This window comes from Trachypithecus francoisi, unplaced genomic scaffold (assembly GCF_009764315.1).
Source record: "Trachypithecus francoisi isolate TF-2019V2 unplaced genomic scaffold, Tfra_2.0 Lachesis_group12, whole genome shotgun sequence".
Lineage (NCBI taxonomy): Eukaryota > Metazoa > Chordata > Mammalia > Primates > Cercopithecidae > Trachypithecus > Trachypithecus francoisi.
Window position 1 is genome coordinate 28,601,040 of NW_022681457.1, and position 22,904 is coordinate 28,623,943.

General features: G+C 36.2%; 1 protein-coding gene across 16 annotated transcripts in view; it reads left to right on the forward strand.

The window, feature by feature from the left end:
• MIER1 (MIER1 transcriptional regulator) overlaps positions 1-22,904 on the forward strand; it is a 66,691-nt gene that overhangs the window by 38,885 nt on the left and 4,902 nt on the right. For all 16 annotated transcript variants that reach the window (XM_033225215.1, XM_033225219.1, XM_033225216.1 and 13 more), the window contains 6 exons: positions 3,488-3,560; positions 10,519-10,670; positions 11,344-11,425; positions 12,561-12,655; positions 16,550-16,677; positions 21,578-21,717. In XM_033225215.1, coding sequence (XP_033081106.1) covers positions 3,488-3,560; positions 10,519-10,670; positions 11,344-11,425; positions 12,561-12,655; positions 16,550-16,677; positions 21,578-21,717 — 670 coding nt within the window. The remainder of the gene's footprint in view (positions 1-3,487; positions 3,561-10,518; positions 10,671-11,343; positions 11,426-12,560; positions 12,656-16,549; positions 16,678-21,577; positions 21,718-22,904) is intronic.

Genomic DNA, 22,904 nt, shown 5'->3' on the forward strand with positions numbered 1-22,904 from the left:
ATAAAAGGAAAACTCTCCAGATGATTGAATTTAATGTTGACATTTATAACTGATAAGTTTATTGTGTGAAGAAACAGATTTGGCTTCTTCATAACTATATACAACTTAATTTCTGAAATGAATTTAAAGATAATATATTGAGATTAGTTTTTAATTATAAAATATATAGCATATAATTAATTATACAGTTAAAGAATTTTAAGTTATTGTAAAAGAACTGAGCTCTTAGGAAAATCTGTCAAAATGTTATGTAGAATTAGCTGGTTGCAATGATGTTTTCCTTTGTTGTCCCAGCTTGGGAGGCTGAGGTAGGCGGAATCACTTCAGCCCAGGAGTTTGAGACCAGGCTGGGCAACATAGTGAGACCCCATGTCTTCAAAAAAAATTTTTTTTTTTTTGAGACGTAGTCTCTCTCTGTCGCCCAGGCTGGAGTGCAGTGGCGCAACCTCGCCTCACTGCAAGCTCCGCCTCCCGGGTTCACGCCATTCTCCTGCCTCAGCCTCCCGAGCCAGGCACCCACCACTGTGCCCGGCTAATTTTTTGTATTTTTAGTAGAGACGGGGTTTCACCGTGTTAGCCAGGATGGTCTCGATCTCCTGACCTCGTGATCCACCCGCCTCGGCCTCCCAGAGTGCTGGGATTACAGGCATGAGCCACCGTGCCCGGCCCAAAACATTTTTTTATGTAGAACTGGTTAAAACAAATCATTTATATAAAAGAAATAATGTTATTTTTGTTGAGAGACAAGATTAGCCCAGTGTGCGGTATGTGTTAATTTGAGCAAATGGTGGGACTCAAGACAGAAAACAAGAATCACAAAAGTTAATTTGTGTTAATCACAAAAGTTAATTTGTGTTAAATTTATGTTAACCATTTGGGCAAGGGTTTTTTCATCGTGTTTTTAATCTGATTCTTACAGTAAGCAGAAATTAAGATGAAAAAAGCTAGAAACCGTGGGAGTCCTTTTAAATTGCTGTCCCACTGCATATTCAAGTTTATGTGTCTTCAACATACGTTGTTTTTTTAATCTGGAGTGTTCAGTAGAGTATTTGATTAAGCATTCACTGCTTTTTTTTAAATGCAAGAACAAAAGCTAAGAAGTAGAACACCTTCATTGCTGGAGGGTATTAATTACCCCATACCTTACTCAGAAAGGGTATTAATCACACCTTTCTCAGAAAAAAATTATGTAATAAAGCAGGCCAGAGTAAATGCAGATTGTTTTCTTTCAGTGTGATTTTGTTGTAAATAATTGTCAAGGTTCAGAGATTCTTTTTTTTTTTTTTTTTTTTTAAGATTTACAAAATTGAGTTTTTATAGAAACTTAAGGTAGGGGAAACAGTTTTGAAGTCAAATCTGAATTTTAGTTATAGCTCTAGAACTTAGTAATTGTGTGCTTCTGAGAAAATCAAATTTTTGAGCTTCATCTTCTTACATGTAGTATAGAAATAACAATGTCAGCCTTATGGGGCTTGCTTGAAAGATTAAAGGAAAATTACATATATGATAACATTACATATAATGATCTTCAAAGCTGTTTCCCTTCCCTTCCCTGTACTACACAACAAATTAACAGATGAAAAGAAATGTTCAGAACTGAACAGGAAAAAGGAAGTACCTATCTTTATACTAATCCAGATGTTCTCAACCCTGTTTTTATGTTAGAATCATTTGGGTAACTTAGAGGTGCTGACTACCAGGGACTTCATTCATAGATTCTAATTTAATTGTCCTGCAATTGATCCAGGCATTGATCATTTAGAAGCACCCCAGCCAGGGTTAGTAATGTGACAGTGTTCTTTGGTAGGCATAGGTGAGTTAAATTAAAAGAGGCACAAGATGTGACAATAAAGGACTCTTTTTATAGTAGAAGACATAAAGAGAATTCCATTGTAAGAGTAGAGAACATTTGTTATAAGTTTGATTCTTTTTAGAAAACTGATCATGAGAAAGGTTGGTTTTTCTTTTAGGTATAGCAATAGCTTTATTACATAAAGCACGTCTTTGAAGTTGTACTGGATAAAATGAGATCCTCACATTAGTGGGGTAACAATAGCAGGAGAGAGACTTTCCAAATCCTAAGAGTTATCAAAACTTCTAGACCATGATTTTGTATCTTCCATGCCCAATTTTGAAAATGTCAGTGTGTTCTTAACTTTTAGCCATCAGACAAAAGAGGGTACTGTAATCTTGGTCTTCTTGCATTGTGAAATTTCACCAGTGGTAGTTTCCAGTTGCTTTTCAGAACAGCCAGTTCTGAATCTGAATCACCTAATCTGTGATTTGACTATATAGATTTGATTACTGGATTTCCTATTTAATTATATTTGTGGGAGGAGGTTACTTTTTCATTTTGTATTGTTTTAATGAAAGTCAAACCATAACCTACTTTATCTATTTTGTTTAGAGTTTCTTTCATTTGGTCCCTGCTGAGCTTTATACAAACTCTTTTTGTTATTTTTCTTAACTTGAAGCTCTGTTTTTCAGACTTCAGTGTATGTCAGAATCACCTAGAGAGCTTGTTAAAATACCAGTGACTGAGTCCTGTCCCCAGAGTTCCAGTAGGTCTGTAGGTCTGGGGTGGGACCTTAGCATTTGCATTTCTAACAGTTTTCCATTAGCTGTGTGTGGTGGCATGTGCCTGTAGTCCTAGCTACTCAGAGACCGAGGTGAGAGAATTGCTTGAGCCTGGGAGGTCGAGGCTGCAGTGAGCCATGATCACTCCAGCCTAGGTGACAGAGCAAAACCTTGTCTCAAAAAAACCAAAAATTTCATAGGTGACACTGATGCTTATTAGCTGCTTATACAGGGATTTTTTTTTTTTTTTTTTTTTGGAGACAGAGTCTCGCTCTGTCGCCCAGGCTGGAGTGCAGTGGCTGGATCTCAGCTCACTGCAAGCTCCGCCTCCCGGGTTTAGGCCATTCTCCTGCCTCAGCCTCCCGAGTAGCTGGGACTACAGGCGCCCGCCACCTCACCTGGCTAGTTTTTTGTATTTTTTTAGTAGAGATGGGGTTTCACTCTGTTAGCCAGAATGGTCTCGATCTCCTGACCTCGTGATCCGCCCGTCTCGGCCTCCCAAAGTGCTGAGATTACAGGCTTGAGCCACCGCGCCCGGCCAGGGATCATATTTTAAGACCACTGTCTTAAGTGTAGATACTCTGAAAATATCTGAATTTGACTTTGTTTTTTACTTGTTTTGCAGTTATCTTACTAATGGAGTTATCAGAATTCACTTCTTTGTCTCTGTATTTTGAAGTAAAGTTTGTATTTATTGTTTATGTTGCATTTCACCTCATTATTATTACTAATATTTTCATCCAGTCATTATTTGTCATTCATCTTCACAAAGGTACCTCTGAGGTAGTTAATTGTTTTTGTATTTTATGACAGAGAAACCAGGAACAGTTTACTAAGATGGTAAGGCTAGAAAATGGATATAAAATCTGTTACTAGATCTTACTAATGTTTTATGTTATTTTTAAAATAGGAGATTATGGTGGGCTCCATGTTTCAAGCAGAAATTCCAGTTGGCATTTGTAGATACAAAGAAAATGAAAAAGGTGGGTTATTAGTAAAGTTACATAGCTGAATTTATGCTTTCAGTGTAATGAACTGTTACTTCGTGTATAAAATGTGATAACATGACAGCCTACTAAGTAACCCCATTGTAACCCCATTGGTTTGTGAAAGAGAACCCTTCATTATTTCTGTGAGAAGAATATATTTACTTAATTTTTTCAGTTTGGTCTATAGAAGCCTAGTCAGAAAAGGAAAAAGCAAATGCTTTTTTTCATTTTAAAAGTGACTTACAATGTCTCAACAGTTTTTTTTTTACCTTTTTCCCCGTATTTTCAGTACTCTAAACTTTAACCCTTTTCTAACCTTTATAATTCAGTTTTTAAACATCCATTTTATATCAATGAAAGGCATAAAAACAAACGAGAGTGAATAACTGACATGAAAAGCTTATTTGCTCCTAAAACTTTCAGTAAGCAAAATGGAATGCTTATTAAAATGGAATGCTTTGGGCCAGTTGCAGTGGCTCACGCCTGTAATCCCAGCACTTTGGGAGGCTGATGCAGGCAGATCACAAAGTCAGGAGTTCGAGACCAGCCTGACCAACATGGTGAAATTCCATCTTTACTAAAAATACAAAAATCAGCCCAGTGTCATGGCGCGCGCCTGTCATCCCAGCTACTCAGGAGGCTGAGGCAGTAGAATCACTTGAACCTGGGAGGCGGAGGTTGCAGTGAGCCAGTATCGCGCCACTGCACTCCAGCCTGGGTGACAGAGCAAGACTCTGTCTGAAAAAAAAAAAGCAAAAATGGAGTACTTTGATGTTTGTGTTTTAAAAATAATTTGGGAAAACAACTTCTATACTTAAATTTTGCATTTTTTTTTTTTTTCATTTCATTTGAAAGTCCTGAAGTAAGTCATACTTACAATAACATAATACTTGAAGGGGTTTTTTTTTGTGTGTGTGTGTGTTTTTTTTTTTTGTGAGACGGAGTCTTGCTCTTGTTGCCCAGACTGGAGTGCAATGGCATGATCTCGGCTCCCTGCAACCTCCACCTCCTGGGTTCAAGTGTTTCTCCTGCCTCAACCTCCTGAGTAGCTGGGATTACAGATGTCTGCCACCACGCCCAGCTAATTTTTTTGTGTTTTTTAGTAGAGATGGGGTTTCGCCGTGTTGGCCAGGCTGGTCTCAAACTCCTCATCTAGTGATATGCCTGCATCAGCCTCCCAAAGTGCTGGGATAGTCTCAATCTCCTGACCTCGCGATCTACCCGCCTTGGCCTCCCAAAGTGCTGGGATTACAGGCGTGAGCCACTGCGCCTGGCCGAAGATTTTTTTTAAAGAGTCTGTTTCAGATTATTCACTTCATGTGAGTTCCAGAAAGAATGCTGTGTATGTATCCTTTTTTTTTTTTTGAGACAGAGTTTAGCTCTTGTTGCCCAGACTGGAGTGCCATGGTGCGATCTTGGCTCACTGCAACCTTTGCCTCCTGGGTTCAAGCAGTTCTCCTGCCTCATCCTCCCAAGTAGCTATGATTACAGGCATGCACCACCACGCCCGGCTAATTTTGTATTTTTGGTACAGGCGGGGTTTCTCCATGTTGGTCAGGCTGGTCTTGAACTCCCGACTTCAGGTCATTTGCCCGCCTAGGCCTCCCAAAGTGCTGGGATTATAGGCATGAAGCCACCGTGCCTGGCCGTATGTGTGTGTTTAATGAGTTCATGTGCAGTGTGAGTGCACTAGAAATCTTTGTTTCTTTTATTTCAGTTTTCTTCACATTTCAACTTAACATACACGAAACCCTTTGGAGTTACATTAATAGAAGTTTTTTGTTGTTTATTTCTTTTTAGCATTCTCTCTAAAAACTTACTTTATATTCTAAGTATGCACCTATCTCGGGGCAAGCAGCAGGTCAGAGTCTGTCAAGGGAACATCACAGGCCAGTACAGTTTTTGTGATAGCAATATGTTTTAATACATCATTTAAATTTTTAATAGCTACCACTTATTTCTCAAGGTAATTCCTGCAACATATAGGAACATTGAAGCTAGCAGTATGGAGTGACTTTATTACATATGGAAATTCTGTATATATGATATGTTCTGTGAACACATAATTGTGTGCCAAAATAAATGATCTGTTGGCTTTTGTATTTATTTTTGTAATTGAAATGTCAGTTTTAATGCTTTACTTATATAGTGGTTAGCAGTGTTCTCCATTGAGGTTTTTCTTTCTGCAAATAAATGAAGAACTGAAAGTTAGACATTTGTTTCTTTTTATTAAATTTCTTTTAAATTTTGACAATGAAAGATAATAGCACCTATTTTATGTTTATATTTTAGTATTTATATTATTATAAATTTATAGTTGAAAATAGTTTTATTGCAGTATACTTTTTATTTTAATGTTTGTATTATCATATATCAACAGTGAATGATCACATTCTCTTATTATTTATGCTTAGTTTTAATTTTTAATTTTTGTGGGTACATAGTAGGTGTATATAATTATGGAGTGCATGAGATGTCTTGATGCAGGCATGCAATGTGTAATAACCACATCATGGCAAATGGTGTATGCATCCTCTCAAGCATTTTTCTTTTGTGTTACAGACAATTCAGTTATACTCCTTTAGTTCTTTAAAAATGTATAATTAAGTTATTGATTATGGTCACCCTGTTTTGCTGTCAGCTACTAGGCGTTATTCTATTTTTTTGTACCCATTAATGATCCCTACCTCTCTCTCACCCCTTTCCCGCACCGACCTTCCCAGCCTCTAGTAGCCATCCTTCTGCTCTATCTCCATGGGTTCAATTGTTTCGATTTTTAGATCCCACACATAAGTAAGAACATGGGATGTTTGTCTTTTCCATGCCTGACTCTTTGCTTAACATAATGACCTTCAGTTCCATTCATGTTGTTGCAAATGACTGGATCTTATTCTTTTTTATGGCTGAATAGTACTCCATTGTATATAAGTACCACATTTTCTTTATGCATTCATCTGTTGATGGACACTTTTTTTGCCATCTGTATGTATTCTTTTGAGAAACGTCTATTCAGATCTTTTGCCCATTTTTAAATCAGATTATTAGACTTTTTTTCAATAGAGTTGTTGGAGCTCCTTATATATTCTATTTATTAGTGCCTTCTAAGATGGGTAGTTTGCATATATTTTCTCCCATTCTGTAGGTTGTTTCTTTGTTGATTCCTTTGCTGTGCAAAAGCTTGTTAATGTGATCCTATTTGTCTATTTTTACTTTGGTTGCCTGTGTTCATGGGGTATTACTCAGGAAATCTTTGCCCTCAGTTCAGTGTCCTGCAGAGTTTCCTCTGTATTTTATTGTAGCAGTTTCATAGTTTGAGGTCTTAGATGTAAGTCTTCAATCTATTTTGGTTTTTGAATGTGACAAAAGATAGGGGTCTAGTTCCATTCTTCTGCATATGGATATCCAGTTTCCCAGCAACATTTATTGAAGAGACTGTCTTTTCCCAGTGTACATTCTTGGCATCTTTGTCAAAAATGAGTTCACTGTAGGTATATGATTTGTTGCTGGGTTCTGTGTTCTGTTCTGTATGTCTTATTTTTATGCTAGTACATGCCATTTTAGTTACTGTAGCTCTGTAGTATCATTCGAAGTCAGGTAATGTGATTCCTCTAGTTTTATTCTTTCTGCTTAGGATAGCTTTGGCTATTCTGGGCCTTTTATGGTACCATATAAATTTTAGGAACTTTTTTTTCTGTTTCTGGGAAGAATGTCATTGGTATTTTGATAAGGATTGCATTCATTGAATCTGTAGATTGCTTTTGGTAGTATGGACATTGTAACAACACTGATTCTTTGAATCCATGAACGTGGAATATCATTCCTTTTTTTTTTTTGGTGTCCTCTTTAATTTCTTTTGTCAATATTTTATAGTTGTCATTATAGAGATCTTTCGCTTGTTTGGTTAATTTCTAGGTATTTGATTTTATTTGTGGCTGTTTAAAATGGGATTAGTCTTTTGATTTCCTTTTCAGAATGTTGACTTGGTGGCATATAGAAATATTACTGATTTTTGTATGTTGATTTTTGTATCCTGCAGCTTTACTGAATTTGTCAGTTCTAATAGTTTTTTGTGAAGTGTTTAGGTTTTTCCAAATATAAGATCTTATCATCAGTAAACAGGGATAATTTGACTTCTTCCTTTTTAATTTGGATTGCCTTTATATCTTTCTCTTGTCTAATTGTTCTGATTTTTTCATGGTTTAAATTCTAACTTAATATTTTCCATTTTAACATGATTTTAGAAAGTATATATATGTAATTTTTTTCAGGAATGAGTGATTTATGAAGCTTTCTCATTTCAAGAATTTACGTATATTAGTTTGTGTAAGGAGGATAGACTAAACTTAGCAGAATGAGATTGCTTTGGAGGGATTGCTGTGGTAAAGGGGCACTCCTCAGCTTTGTAGTTCTAGAAACTCAAACTTTTGTCAAGATACCCAGAATTTGTCTCCACTTAGGATACCCTATACCACAAACCAAATTTGTGAGACTATTAGGTAAACTATGCTGTTAGAAATAAAACTTGTCAAAGGGACAGTGCTGATGAGTGCATTCTTGTGGAAAACATTTCACAAGATATTTCTCATCAGTTTTGTGAGCACAGACTTTTTTTTTTAAGTGCCACAAAACTAAGATATCCTGATATCTTTATTGTAGGGATTACTTAACGAATGGATCAGAATTCTCCTTTTCATTGATACATGGAAACTTCCTTACCTAGTATCTTGGAGAGACACTGACAAATTTTTTCTCTCTGCCATCTGACTTTTTTTATTATTCTCCATGCAGATTATATATTCTTCATTGGTTAGCACTTCTAATTCAAACAGTTAAATAAATATGATTTGTTAGTTATAACAACATTCCAAGCATGCTCCTTTGGACTTGTGTCTGTTTTGGTTACAAAATCTCCTAAGCTACACTTAACTTTTTCCTAAATTGATGTAAGTTATCATTTATACTAACCACAGAGTATTTTAACCTTTTGTTTGCTCATCTTTGTAGCCTTACTAGTAAGTAGGTCGATCCTTGCCCCATAGGCACTTAGTAAACATTTGGTGCCTAAGTGAATAGGTGGCTGAGTTATTTCCGAGTTAGGGTTTCCTTGTATGGCCTTGTCTACCCTACAGATCCCAAGAATATAAGAACTTTAGTCTGCAGAGAACAGAGGCTGAGCAGAGAATAGAAATCAATAGCAGTATATCCAGATTCATTTTATCATAGTAGTTTTATTGTATTTATAATTTAGGGTATAACTAGGATTGTACCAGCAGATTAGAAAAGGAATGATATTTATTAAGGAAAATTTTCTAAATATTTTCCTTTGAGTTGTACTTTAAACAAAAGTATTTTGGGAAACAAGGAAAGATAGAAGAAGGTTTTGAAGTGTGTGAGGGTGAGGGGACATGATAATTTGTGTGAAAATAATACGGCTGGGCGCGGTGGCTCACACCTGTAGTAATCCCAGCACTTTGGGAGGCCGAGGTGGGCGGGTGACGGGGTCGGATCGAGAACCGGATCATGGGGTCAGGAGATCGAGAACCATCCTAACATGTGAAACTCTGTCTCTACTAAAAAATCAAAAAATTAGCTGGGCGTGGTGGCACATGCCTGTAGTCCCAGCTACTCTGGGAGGCGGAGGTTGCAGTGAGCCGAGATCGAACCACTGCTCTCCAGCCTGGGCAACAGAGCGAGACTTCGTCTAAAAAAAAATTCATTGCCTGGTACATAGGATATGCTTAATTAGCTGTTAATTTCTTTTCATAATAAAAGAAACTTTGACACTGTTATTCTTGGCTCTTAAAGTCAAAATGTTTCTCAGGCTGGCTCCTTTCTGTTGGCATTTACACGTTTGCCTCATCTTTGAAAACAAACCAAAACAACATAAAAACTTTCTTCAACTCTACTCTCTAGCTACTCCCCTGTCTCTATCATAACTAAACTTTTCAACAGTCTTATTTCTTAACTTTCCATTTTCAATCTTATCCAATGTGGCTTCTGCTTCCATCTCTCTACAGAAAGTTCTCACAGCATTCACCTTCTTGTTAGTAAAGCTGGCATAACCTTTTCAGTTCTCATCCTCATCACTCAACAGAATTTAACCAGTCTTTGAAGCTTTTCTTTGAAACACTCTCTTCCCTTAGCATCTATGAGGTTACATTCTTGGTATTTCTTCTATTTGTGACTTTCGAATTTTATCCATGTTTTCTTCTTATCATTTAGAATTCCACAGGATTTGATCTTAGGTCATCCTCCTTTCCTTACTTTTTGAGTTTTAATTAGATTTAGGCTTTAATCTTCTTATAATGGAAATTATGATGAAACTTAAATACCTTTTAAAAAGTAATGACTTTTGTTTTTGTGAAAGTGATTTATACACATTATACACTCAAGCATTACAGAAAATATAAAGTAAAATTTACCTCAAATCCCACCACCAGGAATTAAGCAGTGTTAACATTTGGTGAGCATTCTTCTAGACATTTTTTCAAAAACAGTAGTTACAGTTACAATTATAGGATTTTAATATGTGCCAGAATGATTGTAATGTGCTTTAAATCCTTAAAACTATGTGGTAGAGTTACTGTTACCTCCTTTCACAGATGAGACAGAAGGGAAGTAATTTGCCCAAGGTAATACACATAGTAAGTGGTAGAGATGGTATTCAAATCAAGAGATGGTATTCAAACCAAGAGAGCTTGGAATTTGGTAAACTCAAGATAAAGTCAGACTGGATCTGCAGGGGGCATAAAGTGGTACCTCCTCTTTGTTTAAATTGTTTAATTCACTTAAACTACAGTTGTTGCCCAAGAAAGAAGTCAGGCAAGCAGTAGAACCACACTATACCTCAGTTCTCAACATTTGGCTCTGAGTTGTTTGTTTAGTAATGTGTTGTAACACAGACTCTGTCAGTTTTTAGAAATTTTTTTAACACTCTCTTTTACTAATTTAGTATATGAAAATGATGATCAGCTCCTGTGGGACCCTGAGTACTTACCAGAAGATAAAGTGATTATATTTCTTAAAGATGCGTCTAGAAGAACAGGTGATGAGAAGGGTGTAGAAGCAATTCCAGAAGGATCTCACATAAAAGACAATGAACAGGTATGTGAATAAGAAATAACGGTTAGAACTTTGCCATACACATTTATACATGTAAATGCTGTCACTTGCATTGTTGTTATTCTGTCAACATTATCAAAGGAATCTGAGGTTATAATCCCTGTAAGATACCCCTTGTTACCACACTGACTTCATTGGTGTGAAGCTCAAAACCGAAACAAAAACCTGATGTTTTATTTTGCCTGTATATACTTTTCATTAGGCTTTTTAAAATTCCTTTGGCTGTCCCTAAGAATCTGTGGATATCAAGTTGGAATTCTCACCTCAGATAATGTTATGTACATGGTAAGACCAGAGCCTACCATGAACCTATCTTTTTTACCTTTTTAATCATTGTTTTTCTTTTCTGATTTGTTTAAAATTATAGGAATCTCAAGAAGCCACAAAGAAGGGATTTTCATTGATATAAAATGAATTATTTTTAGTTCCTAGGATACTATGGCCACCAAGTTTTTACATATCCTACTTTGTACATATTTAAAGGTAGTTAATTTATCAGGATCGAATTCATATTTGTTTTTCTTTGGAGTTCTATTCACTAAAGTTATTTGCCCTCAAAAAGAATGAGAACACTGGATTTTTGAAAAACCTTTACTCTTGTAGCATTGAACTGTTTATAGTCCTTGTCACATATTCAAGCCTTTTATTTTTCTAGGCTTTATATGAATTGGTTAAATGCAATTTTGATACAGAAGAAGCACTGAGAAGATTAAGATTTAATGTAAAAGCAGCTAGAGGTAAGTATAGTTTTTATTTATTTTCATGATTTGGCAGAAATTTTAAAATTAAGCTTTTCAGTTTACCTAGGTATAATAGCCTAAACTTAATAATACTGATTTTTCTGAGTTTGATAAATATTTACAAAATACCAAGTATTATACAAGTCATTATGGGGAGTGGGATTAAGATTGTCCCTTCCTTCTTTGTGGGAAAATACGATCATGTAAGTAAAAATGTAAAAATTTATACTGTCTTATGCATTCAAGGCATATTTATAAATATTTTCTTATTTGATCTTGATAATTGCTCTGTGAACTAGGTAGTATGACAGATAATACCTTTACTTAAAGGTAAAAATTGATGAGCCTGAGATCTCTGAACTAAAGTAACTTGGCTAAAGCAAACATAATTCATCAGTAATGAAGCCATGACTAAAATTTGGATTTTTCTTTTTTATACTAAATGTGGCTCCTACCCCCTTCACTAAGATTACTACTTATATATATATATTTAAGTAACAAATGAGAGATATTTATTTAACAAAAATTTGAGTGCCTTCTGAGTTCTGAGGATGTAACTATAAGCAAAGTCCCTTCCCCTTGTGGTGCTTAGAGCTTAGGTAGGGAAACTGGAAAATAGCTGATGAATTCTTCAAGGAAAATTAGAGGGTGCTATTGAAACCTGTAGTAAAGGGACTTAACCTAGCTGGGGGAGAGGGTAGTGCTTTTAGGGAAAGCATTCAAAATGAAGTGATATTTGTGTTGGGATGGGAAAGAATTATCTCAGTGAAAGGGGATGAAGTGGAGGCAAGAAATAATTATAGGCAAAGGAGAGACACTATGCACAAAGTCTGAAGTAAGAAAGAACGTGGCAAATTTAAGGAATTGGAAGGTGGCGCTAAGATAGTTTGATCATGAAGCATTAAGAAGACAGTGGCCCAAGTTGAAGCTTGAGAGGTAGGGACCAAATCATTCAAAATCTTATTAAATAAGGAATTGTTGTCACTTTATCTTTTGCAACAATTAGTAATAGAGCTCAGGAGTAAAATGTTTCCCTCATTTTTACCAGAAAGTTAAGTTTTCATTTGTAGTTTTGTTTTATGCAATATTTGGGGGAATATTGCCTAACAGTTTGTTCCTCCCATCTTGTCAGAGGAATTATCTGTTTGGACAGAGGAAGAGTGTAGAAATTTTGAACAAGGGCTGAAGGCCTATGGAAAGGATTTTCATTTGATTCAGGCTAATAAAGTAAGTAATGATAATCTCTTTTTTGCAAAAAGAAATTTAGTTAACTCAAATGGTCATGTGTCTTAATTTGCTATGTTGTCTAGTGTTAAAGGTTTCATCATTAATATGACAATATTTTGGTATTTAGTGAGTAATTACAGTAAAGCTGCCTATACTTCCTAACCTATAATTGCCTGTTGGTGACTGTTTTCAGGGTATCATATTGCAGGTGTTTAAGAATTGCACTCATTTACAAGCATGTTGATCATCTTGTAGTTGGGGTGTGTATGTGCAATGCAATTCTTTATAGCTGTTTTCCACAGTCTGTGACTAAATATTTTATGGCGGGCCTTTGAAATAATTTGGAAACTTTAAAGCATTTTCAACATAACATTATTTGCAATTAAAATATTTATTACATTTGCTTAAATCCTGAGTGGTCTAAAATCAAATACTTAATATTTAACTTAGTTTTAGTCAATATTTAATTTAATTTTCTAGAAGCTTCTGTGTCAAATCAGCTTTATATTCTTATAGTTTTAATTTGAGGATTTTAACATAATCATTTATCATTTCATGTTGATAATATCAGTCATGTAATTTATACTCCAAATAACTTTATAATTACTTAAGATTTGTTTTAGGGCTTAATTCTTATAACTGAAATTAGGTATGATTTTTAATAGTAACTATATAATTATATAGAATAGAAAAATGTGTTGTTTCCATGAGTAACACATTAGGACAACAGATTAGGACAGGCAGAATTAAAGTCTTGGAGATTAAATGTAGGAAATTCCTAGGCTTATGATTATCACATTATTTTTAGTTAGTAGAAATGACAAGGGTATTGGTTTATGTAATTCCTTAAAGATAGCTTCTAAGTTTTGTGTCGTAGCTTGTCCAGGACCTTGTTGAAAGTACCTGGGCTTATATCTGAGGCTCTGAATAGTCTTCTACCACATCTTTTTTTTTTTTTTTTTTTTGAGACAGAGTCTCGCTCTGTCGCCCAGGCTATGCAGTGGCGCGATCTCGGCTCACTGCAAGCTCCGCCTCCAGGGTTCACGCCATTCTGCCTCAGCCTCCTGAGTAGCTGGGACTAGAGGCGCCCGCCACCTCGCCTGGCTAGTTTTTTTGTATTTTTTAGTAGAGACGGGGTTTCACCTTGTCTGCCAGGATGGTCTCGATCTCCTGACCTCGTGATCCGCCCGTCTCGGCCTCCCAAAGTGCTGGGATTACAGGCGTGAGCCACCGCGCCCGGCCTCACATCTCTCCTTTTATACATCTGGGTGTGAATGGATTGTATCCAGTTGATTTTTTTGACACATATTTAATATTTTTTGTTATTAATAAAAGTTATTTACAAACCCTGTGGGTTCATTTCTTAAATTTTGTCGTGCATTAACTAGTTTATTGTTGTTCTTTTTTTTTTTTTTTTTTTAAAAAGCAGGAACTGGGCAGTGAAGAGCCCCACTCCCAACTAGTTCTTTCTTAACTATTTTGTTGAATGTTGGCAGTTTACTGCAGATAACACTAATAGATAAATTTTTAGTTTTAGCATTTAGGATAACTTAGAAGACAATGTAGTTTCAAAATTGTATACCCCTAATGTTGTGTTCATATCATCTGATAACCTCAAATATAGTTAACATTCAAGAAAAGGGTACATTATGTGACTGGCCATGTATGTTTTTGATTAAAAAAGAAAAAAGTTCATTGTTTTATGACTGAAAGGGACAACATTTTTGGATGAGATTTGTTGTTGTTGTTGTTGTTTTTTAGCACTTCTGCTTGAATTAAAACATTCTAAACCAAACCATGCTGAATTACCTAAGGAAGGGACTCCTGGAATGATAGCTGATGTAACAAGCAGCAGCAACAACCCTGACCAATATGATTTTTTTAAAGGAGCTAAGAAATTACTAGATGGCTTGAAACTTAGAGCCAAATAACATAAGTATTAAAAGTATAACCTTGATTTCTTATAAATATTTGGGACAGTGGCATTTAAATGTTACAAGGTAGAAGTCAGCCAACCTCTACATAATATACTAAATTAGTGAACAAAAAAGAGGACAGTAATTCTTTAAAAGAGAGAAGAGTACTCTAGTGAAAATATCAGGTTTGTTTTTATATCTGGAATTAAAGTTCAGATCTTAATCATAAGTTCTATTATGAGGGCTTTTGTTGAAGATTTTTCGTAATCTTAACTTTGCATGCCCCAAAATGACTTTATCTTTTTGCTTTCAGTAAAGTACAGTTGACTTAGCTTGAATCTATCTAGAAATAAGATCCTAGAGGAGACGAAAAAAGAGCTTGAGAGAATGGTTTTTTTAAAAGTCCTGATTGCTGTCAATCTCAGAGCAGTATGGATCAGAGCTGTAAAGTGCAAACAGGGGAAGAAAGCAAAATATATGTTGGGTAAGGGAGGGTGTCATCAACACTTGTCCTTCAGGTGCAATCAGTGCTACAGAATATTTACTTCAAGAGCAGAAATTTATGGGATGAAGAAGTATGTTGCATCCAAAACACATACACACACAGGATTTCCTTTTAAATTGTTAGTATTGCTGGTGCAGTGGCTCATACCTGTTATTTCAGTACTTTGGGAGGTTGAGGCAAGCAGATTGCTTGAACCCAGGAGTTCAAGAACAGCCTAGGCAACATGGCAAAACCCCATCTCTACAAAAAATAGAAAAATTACCAGAGTGTGGTGCCTTGCACCTGTGGTCCCAGTTATTGAGGGGCTGAGGCAGGAGGTTTTGCTTGAGCCTGGGAGGACAAGGCTGCAGTTACTGGTTTGGTGCCACTGCACTCCAGCCTGGGCAACAGAGCATGACTCTTGTCTCCGAAAAAAAAAGAAAAGGAAAAAAAAGGAAAAAAGTTATCAGTATTTTATTTATATACATCAGCCCTAAATCCTCAGCATTTCATGTATGTGCATCACCCCTACCACCAGCTCTCCTGGTGGCTAAGTAGCAAAAAGGGATTCTGTTAGCATCATTTAATTCCGTAGGCATTTAACATTATGTGAGGGGAATCATTCAGTTGCACAAATAGGTACAGCAAAGTAAGCCACAAGAGTTAACTTAGTAAACAAAGCATTAGCGTTATTATACTTTTAACTCACTGTGGCATCTTCCCAGACTTTCTAGAGAGTAAATTAACTGAGTCTGGATTGCTGTTGGGACTAGTAAGAGAATTTATCAAAAGGGAATTTAAAGATACACTCTCTAGGTACTCGTACTCTGTGAGTAAAAGTATTAGCAAACTATAACATTTATTTTAACCTGAATGCCACTTCTAGCCTTTTTTTTGTTTGTTTTTTGAGACAGAGTCTCATTCTGTCACCCAGGTAGGAGTGCAGTGGCGTGATCTCAGCTCAATGCAACCTCTGTCCCCACCCCCAGCCCCCCGGGGTTCAAGTGATTCTCCTGCCTCAGCCTCCCGAGTACCTGGGATTACAGGCACCTGCCACCACGCCGGGCTAATTTTTGTATTTTTAGTAGAGTCAGAGTTTCACCATCTTGGCCAGGCTGGTCTTAAACTCCTGACCTTGTGATCCACCCCCCTCAGCCTCCCAAAGTGCCGGGATTACAGGTGTGAGCCACCACGCCCAGCCAACTTCCACACATTTTTAATACAGGAGTATATTTTTCTAGTAAATTAGGATGATGGTAGTAGCCTTTTAAAAAGCACAGTGCTATATATCTGAAGACCTGTTGCCAATATATTAGTTCTCTTAATAGACGTTTAGAAAGAATAGCTTTCAACATAGCTACAGTGTTGTATTTTATATATAGGATTATATATCAGTTAAGAACTAGCCAAATTTATTTTCAAACTTCAGATGTTTATCATGAGGTAACTTTGTTAAAAAGGAGATTCTTAAAAACAAGCAATTGTTTCTTATAGGTCCGAACAAGGTCAGTTGGTGAATGTGTAGCATTCTATTACATGTGGAAAAAATCTGAACGTTATGATTTCTTTGCTCAGCAAACACGATTTGGAAAAAAGAAATATAATCTTCATCCTGGTGTAACGTGAGTTAATTTTTTCCTTAAGAGCTATATATACATTTTTGCTAAGCTTTTCTAGATTTTTCTTGAGTTATGATTTTGATAATCTTGCTTTTATATACTTGATCTTAACCAGAAGGCCGAGAAGCGATACAATCTTGCTTTTATAATATACATTAAACTTTACCATCTATTATATCTTCATAAATAAGGCATTTAGACTTTTCAGTGTCTTATGAAATATTGTAAACTACAGTTCATATTATGAGACAAGCATATCATTAAAGCAAGATTTAGAATGTATATTTTTAATACACCGTTGAGAAGAAATGGATCAGAACAGCTGTGAAACCATGTTTTTCTTAAATTCAGTTCCATTCAGTATAAGCACATACAGTTTTAATCTTTTTTTTTTTTTTTTTTTTTTTTTTTGAGACATAGTCTTGATCTGTTGCGCAGGTTGGAATGCAATGGTGCAATCTCAGCTCCCTGCAGCCTCCATCTGTTGGCTTCAGGCGGTTCTCCTGCCTCAGCCTCCCGAGTAGCTGGGATTACAGGTGCCCGCCATTGATGCCTGGCTAATTTTTGAATTTTTATTAGAGACGGGGTTTCACTGTGTCGACCAGGCTGTCTTGAAGTCCTGACCTCAAATGATGCACCTGTCTCGGCCTCCTAAAGTGCTGGGATTACAGGCGTGAGCCACTGCACCTGGCACACAGTTTTTTATAGAGGAAAAAAAACATGTATATGGTGACTTTCCTTTTCCTAGCTTTCCTGAAATTTTCCTCTAACAAGTAATATTTGAGAATTAGTAATGCAACTCTAGCTTAGTCCCAGTGACAGATATGGGTTGTTACATCCATTCTTTATGTAAAATGTCTGATATGCCTAATTTATTCCCATGTTAAGAGAATTTATTGTCTTCCACCTCATTCAGTCTAGCTTTGGAGTGAAACATTCCACTACCACTGGCAATTTGTTACTTAAATAGAAAGAGTATTGAACCCCTTCTCTCTCATGAATTGCTTTAAAATGGTGATTGTTATGGTGGAATTAACTTTACAGTACTGTCCTTAATTATTCCCTAATGTTTACAGAATTAAAAAGTAATGCAAAGCTGTGACTTATTCAAGGTTCTCCAGTAAAGATGTTCTTAAAGCTGACCAAATAATTACCTTTAAAAGATGTGCTTGGGCTGGGTGCAGTGGCTCACCGCAGTAATCCCAGCACTTTGGGAGGCCAAGGCAGGTGGATCATAAGGTCACGAGTTCGAGACTAGCTTGACAAACATGGTGAAACCCCGTCTCTACTAAAAATACAGAAATTAGCCGGACATGGTGGTGCACGCCTGTAGTCTGAGCTACTCGGCAGACTGAGGCAGAAGAATTGCTTGAACCCAGGAGACGGAGGTTGCAGTGAGCCGAGATCACGCCACTGCACTCCAGCCTGGGCAACAGAACAAAACTCCGTCTCCAAAAAAAAAAGAAAAGAAAAGAAAGATGTGCTTGTATGCTTATTTGATCTTGCTCTTCAGAGTCCTAGATTGCACTGTTTCTTTGTCAAGTTCATTTGTAGGTATCTCTGCTGGTCACTTCCTTAGAAGGTCAAATGCTCTAAAGCCCACAGTAAAATAATCTGAAAGGGAATAAATGGGTATGATTCACCCTTGGAAATCACGGGACAATGGACTGTGTACATCATCCCCCATTATTCAAAGCTGGTGATTGCTAAAGTGGAATTTCATAAATAGCAGTATTCCAAATTTTATCTCATCGCTTAATATTAAATTTATAGTTAATTTTTTTATTAGTAGTATTCAAGCATAATAATGTAGAATTAGATATAGCTAGCTATCTAGTCTGCAGATATATCTTAAAATAGTCATGGTTTTCAAGCCGTTATATAGGGAAAAGCAATAGTAACATCTTTTATTTTTTTCAACCATTTCAGAAATAATGTTCACACATGAGCTACAGTCAGTCTGTAATCATCAGCAGTAACCACATAAGAACGGCCATGCTGGGTCAGACCCATGGTTCATCCAGTTTTCTCTTTCAGAAAGCATCACCAAAGTGTGGGCTGGCTTAGTTGGTCCTCTGTGATGTCAAGCTTAACAGGTTAGGTAGGGATGTGCCACCAGATATTCTAATTTCTCTAATGATCTCCCTGTAGCTTCTGAAAACTTTTTGAAGATACTTTTATCTGTAACTTTGATGACTCTTAAGGTTAAATATTCTGTAGGTAGAGTGGCCACAGTTAAAAGTAAACAATATCTTAATAGTGGTCACCTGGTATAATGGTATGAAGTGAACTAATGTGTTTTTCCCTTAGGCAGGAATACCATGGTTTTGTAGGCTTCAGTTGTAGCCCCACTGGGTTTTTTTATAAAGTTTATTTAACTGAAAGAATCATACTTTTGTATTGAGACTCTTCCCTTTTAGCTGTGTTATGTCTTCTATAAGAAGCAGTGACCAAATAGTACACTTCTTTCCAGACTGGGATAAATTTTTCTGATTTGCTTCCAGAACCATCTCTTCCTGTTAATAGCTGCACTTTAAGTGACTTCCTAAAACATTAAGCTAATGTGTTCAGAGAGAAATCTGAGTGAATTTTCTCATCCTCCTTTTTAGGTCAAAATCCATAATTCAGAGCACATTATCCTGAAAGTCATTTGTTCATTTTTTCATTAAATTGTTGACCTTCCATTTGTTCACCAGAATGAAACACATTTTTTTTTTCTGCCTATAAACAGCCTTTGAAAGATTCTGCTACACATTGTCCCTATTTACTACCTGGAAGAATTGGGAGCCCTATTGGAGATTTCATTGTAAAATATTCAGCTTTCCAAATAATTTTTCCACTAACTAAAAATTAACTCAGCGTAACTTTGGTTATCCGAATGCTGCCTCAGCTTTCTGGATGGTTTGTCTCATTCTGCCCTTTCCTGAACATTCTGGATGCTGTTAATTTTTAGGAAATATTGATAATAATAATTACTATCCTTCCACAGAATTATGGACTGTATCCAGAAATTAAAAATAATTTTGATATCAACTCTTATTTCCTTTGCTTTGGCCTTTTTTTTTTTTTTTTTTAAGATGGAGTCTCACCCTGTTGCCCAGGCTGCTGGACTGCAGTGGCATGATCTCGGCCCACTGCAACTTCCACCTCCTGGGTTGAAGCGATTCTACTGCCTCTGCCTCCCAAGTAGCTGGGATTATGGGCATGCGCCACCACACCCAGCTAATTTTGTATTTTTAGTAGAGACGGGGTTTCTCCATGTTGGTCAGGCTGGTCTCAAACTCCCAACCTCAGGTGATCCGCCCACCTCGGCCTCCCAAAGTGCTGGGATGACAGGTGTGAGCCACCATGCCAGGCCTTGCTTTGGCTTTTAACTTCCTTCATATTATCCATTCCCACCATAACATATTTATTTCTAGCAATTCCTCATCATGCATCTTCTGTTAGCCTTAGCACCTGAAGTCCTTTTGGGACTCATCACACTTATGTCTGTGTGCTTCAAATTTGTTACGTAATTTTTCTATAATTATGATGATTAGCATAAAGCTCAAGAGGTCTTCAAGACCATATAATTTAATTCTATGTAGATTTATAGGTCTTCAAGACCATCTAATTGAATTCCCTTCATTTATAGATGAGGAAAATAAGGCATACAATGTAATTTGTAAGTATGTATTAGTTTTATTAGAAGTCTAATCAGTCTAATCAGACTATTAGAAGTTTCTTGAAGTCAGGTATCACATCCCTATATTTGTTAAATCCCTATAACCTAGGAGACAGTGATGACCATATAGGTTGAGATAAGTATAATTAATAGCATACTATAGACTGTTAACACACACTTTAAGGAAATTCCTCAGAGCTTCCACTGTTTGCTTCTTATTTACTCTGCTCACAAAATTCTAAGAGATTTGTCTTAATATTTCTATCATACTTATGCTGAAGGAATTTTAAGATAAGTAACACAATTAAAATTTTATTGATCTTTCTGTTCTGTGCCTTGCACACCTTAGGTATCAGTGGTGCAGGTATAAACAAAATAGACTAAAAATCCCTGTCCTTGGAGAATTCTAGTGCAGTATCTAGTATCAGCATACTTTTTCTTTAAGAGGTAGAGAATAAATATTATAGTTTGCTGACTTTTATTCTAGTGGTTTAGTAGCACTTTTTGGATTATGAAACATTTTTATGTACATATATAATACAATCACCATATGTGTTAGATAGGAGAGGTATGATTTATCTACATTTTATAGGTAATACACTAAACCTGAGAGAGAAAAGGCTGTATCCCAGATCTTCTCACCTGTGTCACTTAACCACAGTTATGTAGTTCAGGAATGACTTAGAGAAGAAGTGAGCTCATATGCAATGAGAAAGTGACAGGATAAAACCAGCAGATAATCCCAGGAATTTAGTTAGCATCTTATAGCTCAGATCTGGCAGAAATATAATACCAAAAATATCCAGGAAGATTTTAGGAGGTAATCAGTCCTTTTAAAAGGCTCAAATTTGTCTTTTAGGTATTGCCTTTAGGAGCTTTAAAATTCAATCTGTATTTGTACCGAAATTATTTTGTACTCTTGCTAGACATCACCCCTATCACTTCAGTTAAGAGATCTTCTAGTTCTAGTTGGGCCACTTGCCTACAACTTTACAAGCTTCAAAATTTCTTATGTCTCTCAAATTTGTTACTTTAAAGCCTTTATGCATTTTTCCTATAAACGTGTAACCAAAAGGAGCATTTCATTTAAATATTCAGATCCTGGTGTGATAGATAAAGCAGTGGAATGAATGTTAAGTGAATATTAGGATATATTTGTTAATAAAGCCTTCTAAATTTAACCTCAACTAATTTTTAATTTTCAGCTTTTTAATATAAAAATGTTTTATTAATTTTAAGGGATTACATGGATCGTCTTCTAGATGAAAGTGAAAGCGCTGCATCTAGTCGAGCACCGTCCCCTCCCCCAACTGCATCAAATAGTAGTAACAGCCAGTCTGAGAAAGAAGATGGCACTGTAAGCACTACTAATCAAAATGGTAAGCAACCAGAGAAACATTTCTCTTTCTTCATAATAAGAGACACTTTCTTTCAGTGACTTGGGAAGTTCAGTTTGGGTTTCTATTAAACTTCCAGAGCAGAAAGTAAAAAATGATAACACATGAAACATATGTAACATCAGCATACATATATACTAACAATACAAAGTGATTGGACATCACTAAAAAGTAATTTTAATAAAGCATACTACCAACAGTGACTATTTCTTGTAAGAAATGTGTTCTTTTTCAGTAGCATCTCTTTTCCTGTCTATATAGTTGGGTTGATGCCTAGATACAAGTATTTATGTTAACTCTTAGGTCAAAACCCTGCAGTTTCACATGAGATCTGCAGAGAATTGTGAAATACCTTGACGTAAGGTAACAAGTGCACTGTTTTGAATATTTAAGTTCTCTTTGATAGCATAATAACCTTGAAGAAGGAGAAAAGATAAAGTCAGTATCAACCTGTACATTAATATTCTACAGAAATATTTGTTTTTCTCTCCAAGAAAAAGAGAAGAAAAAGGCATACTAATTGTTTGAGGTTCAGATAGTGTTTCCGTTTAAAATATACAGTGGACCAGAGCTGTGCTGATCAATAGTAAGAGCCAGAGAATTATTTTGATTTCTTCTTTGATTAAATGGTCTTGTTAAATAAAAGAGTTCCAAGAAGAAAGTCTTGTTAAATAAGAGTTCCAAGAAGAAAGTTTCCTCTGAGGAAACTAGTGATAGGAGAGTACCAGTGAAGAGCTGACTTCTTCCTGACCGAAACTGGAAGAGAAACACTGTGAAAGCCTTGATCCTCTTCTGACCTTTGGTCTCACATTGGTACTGCTGGAGTGTATATGCTTAGTTCATTTCATAACCCCTCTCTGTTCCCTCACTACTTCTAAGAATAAACCATACAAACAGAATTTAGGGCCCAGTAACTATGTCCTGGTCCAAGGTTTATTGACTTAATGTCTAATGTCTGTCACATCCATTCTGAAGCAGAGTAAGATGCTGAGACTCTGACCTTGGGACTAACGGTATAGGCTCAGGGAGGCAGACAGTTGGCACTACTATTGCTTTTCCTGTTTGTTCTTAACATATTAACACCAAATAAATCATTTTCTTTTCCTTTTTAAAAATCTATTTGATGAGAACATGCTGTTAGGCTAGGAAAGTGTTCATAAGTTACTTAT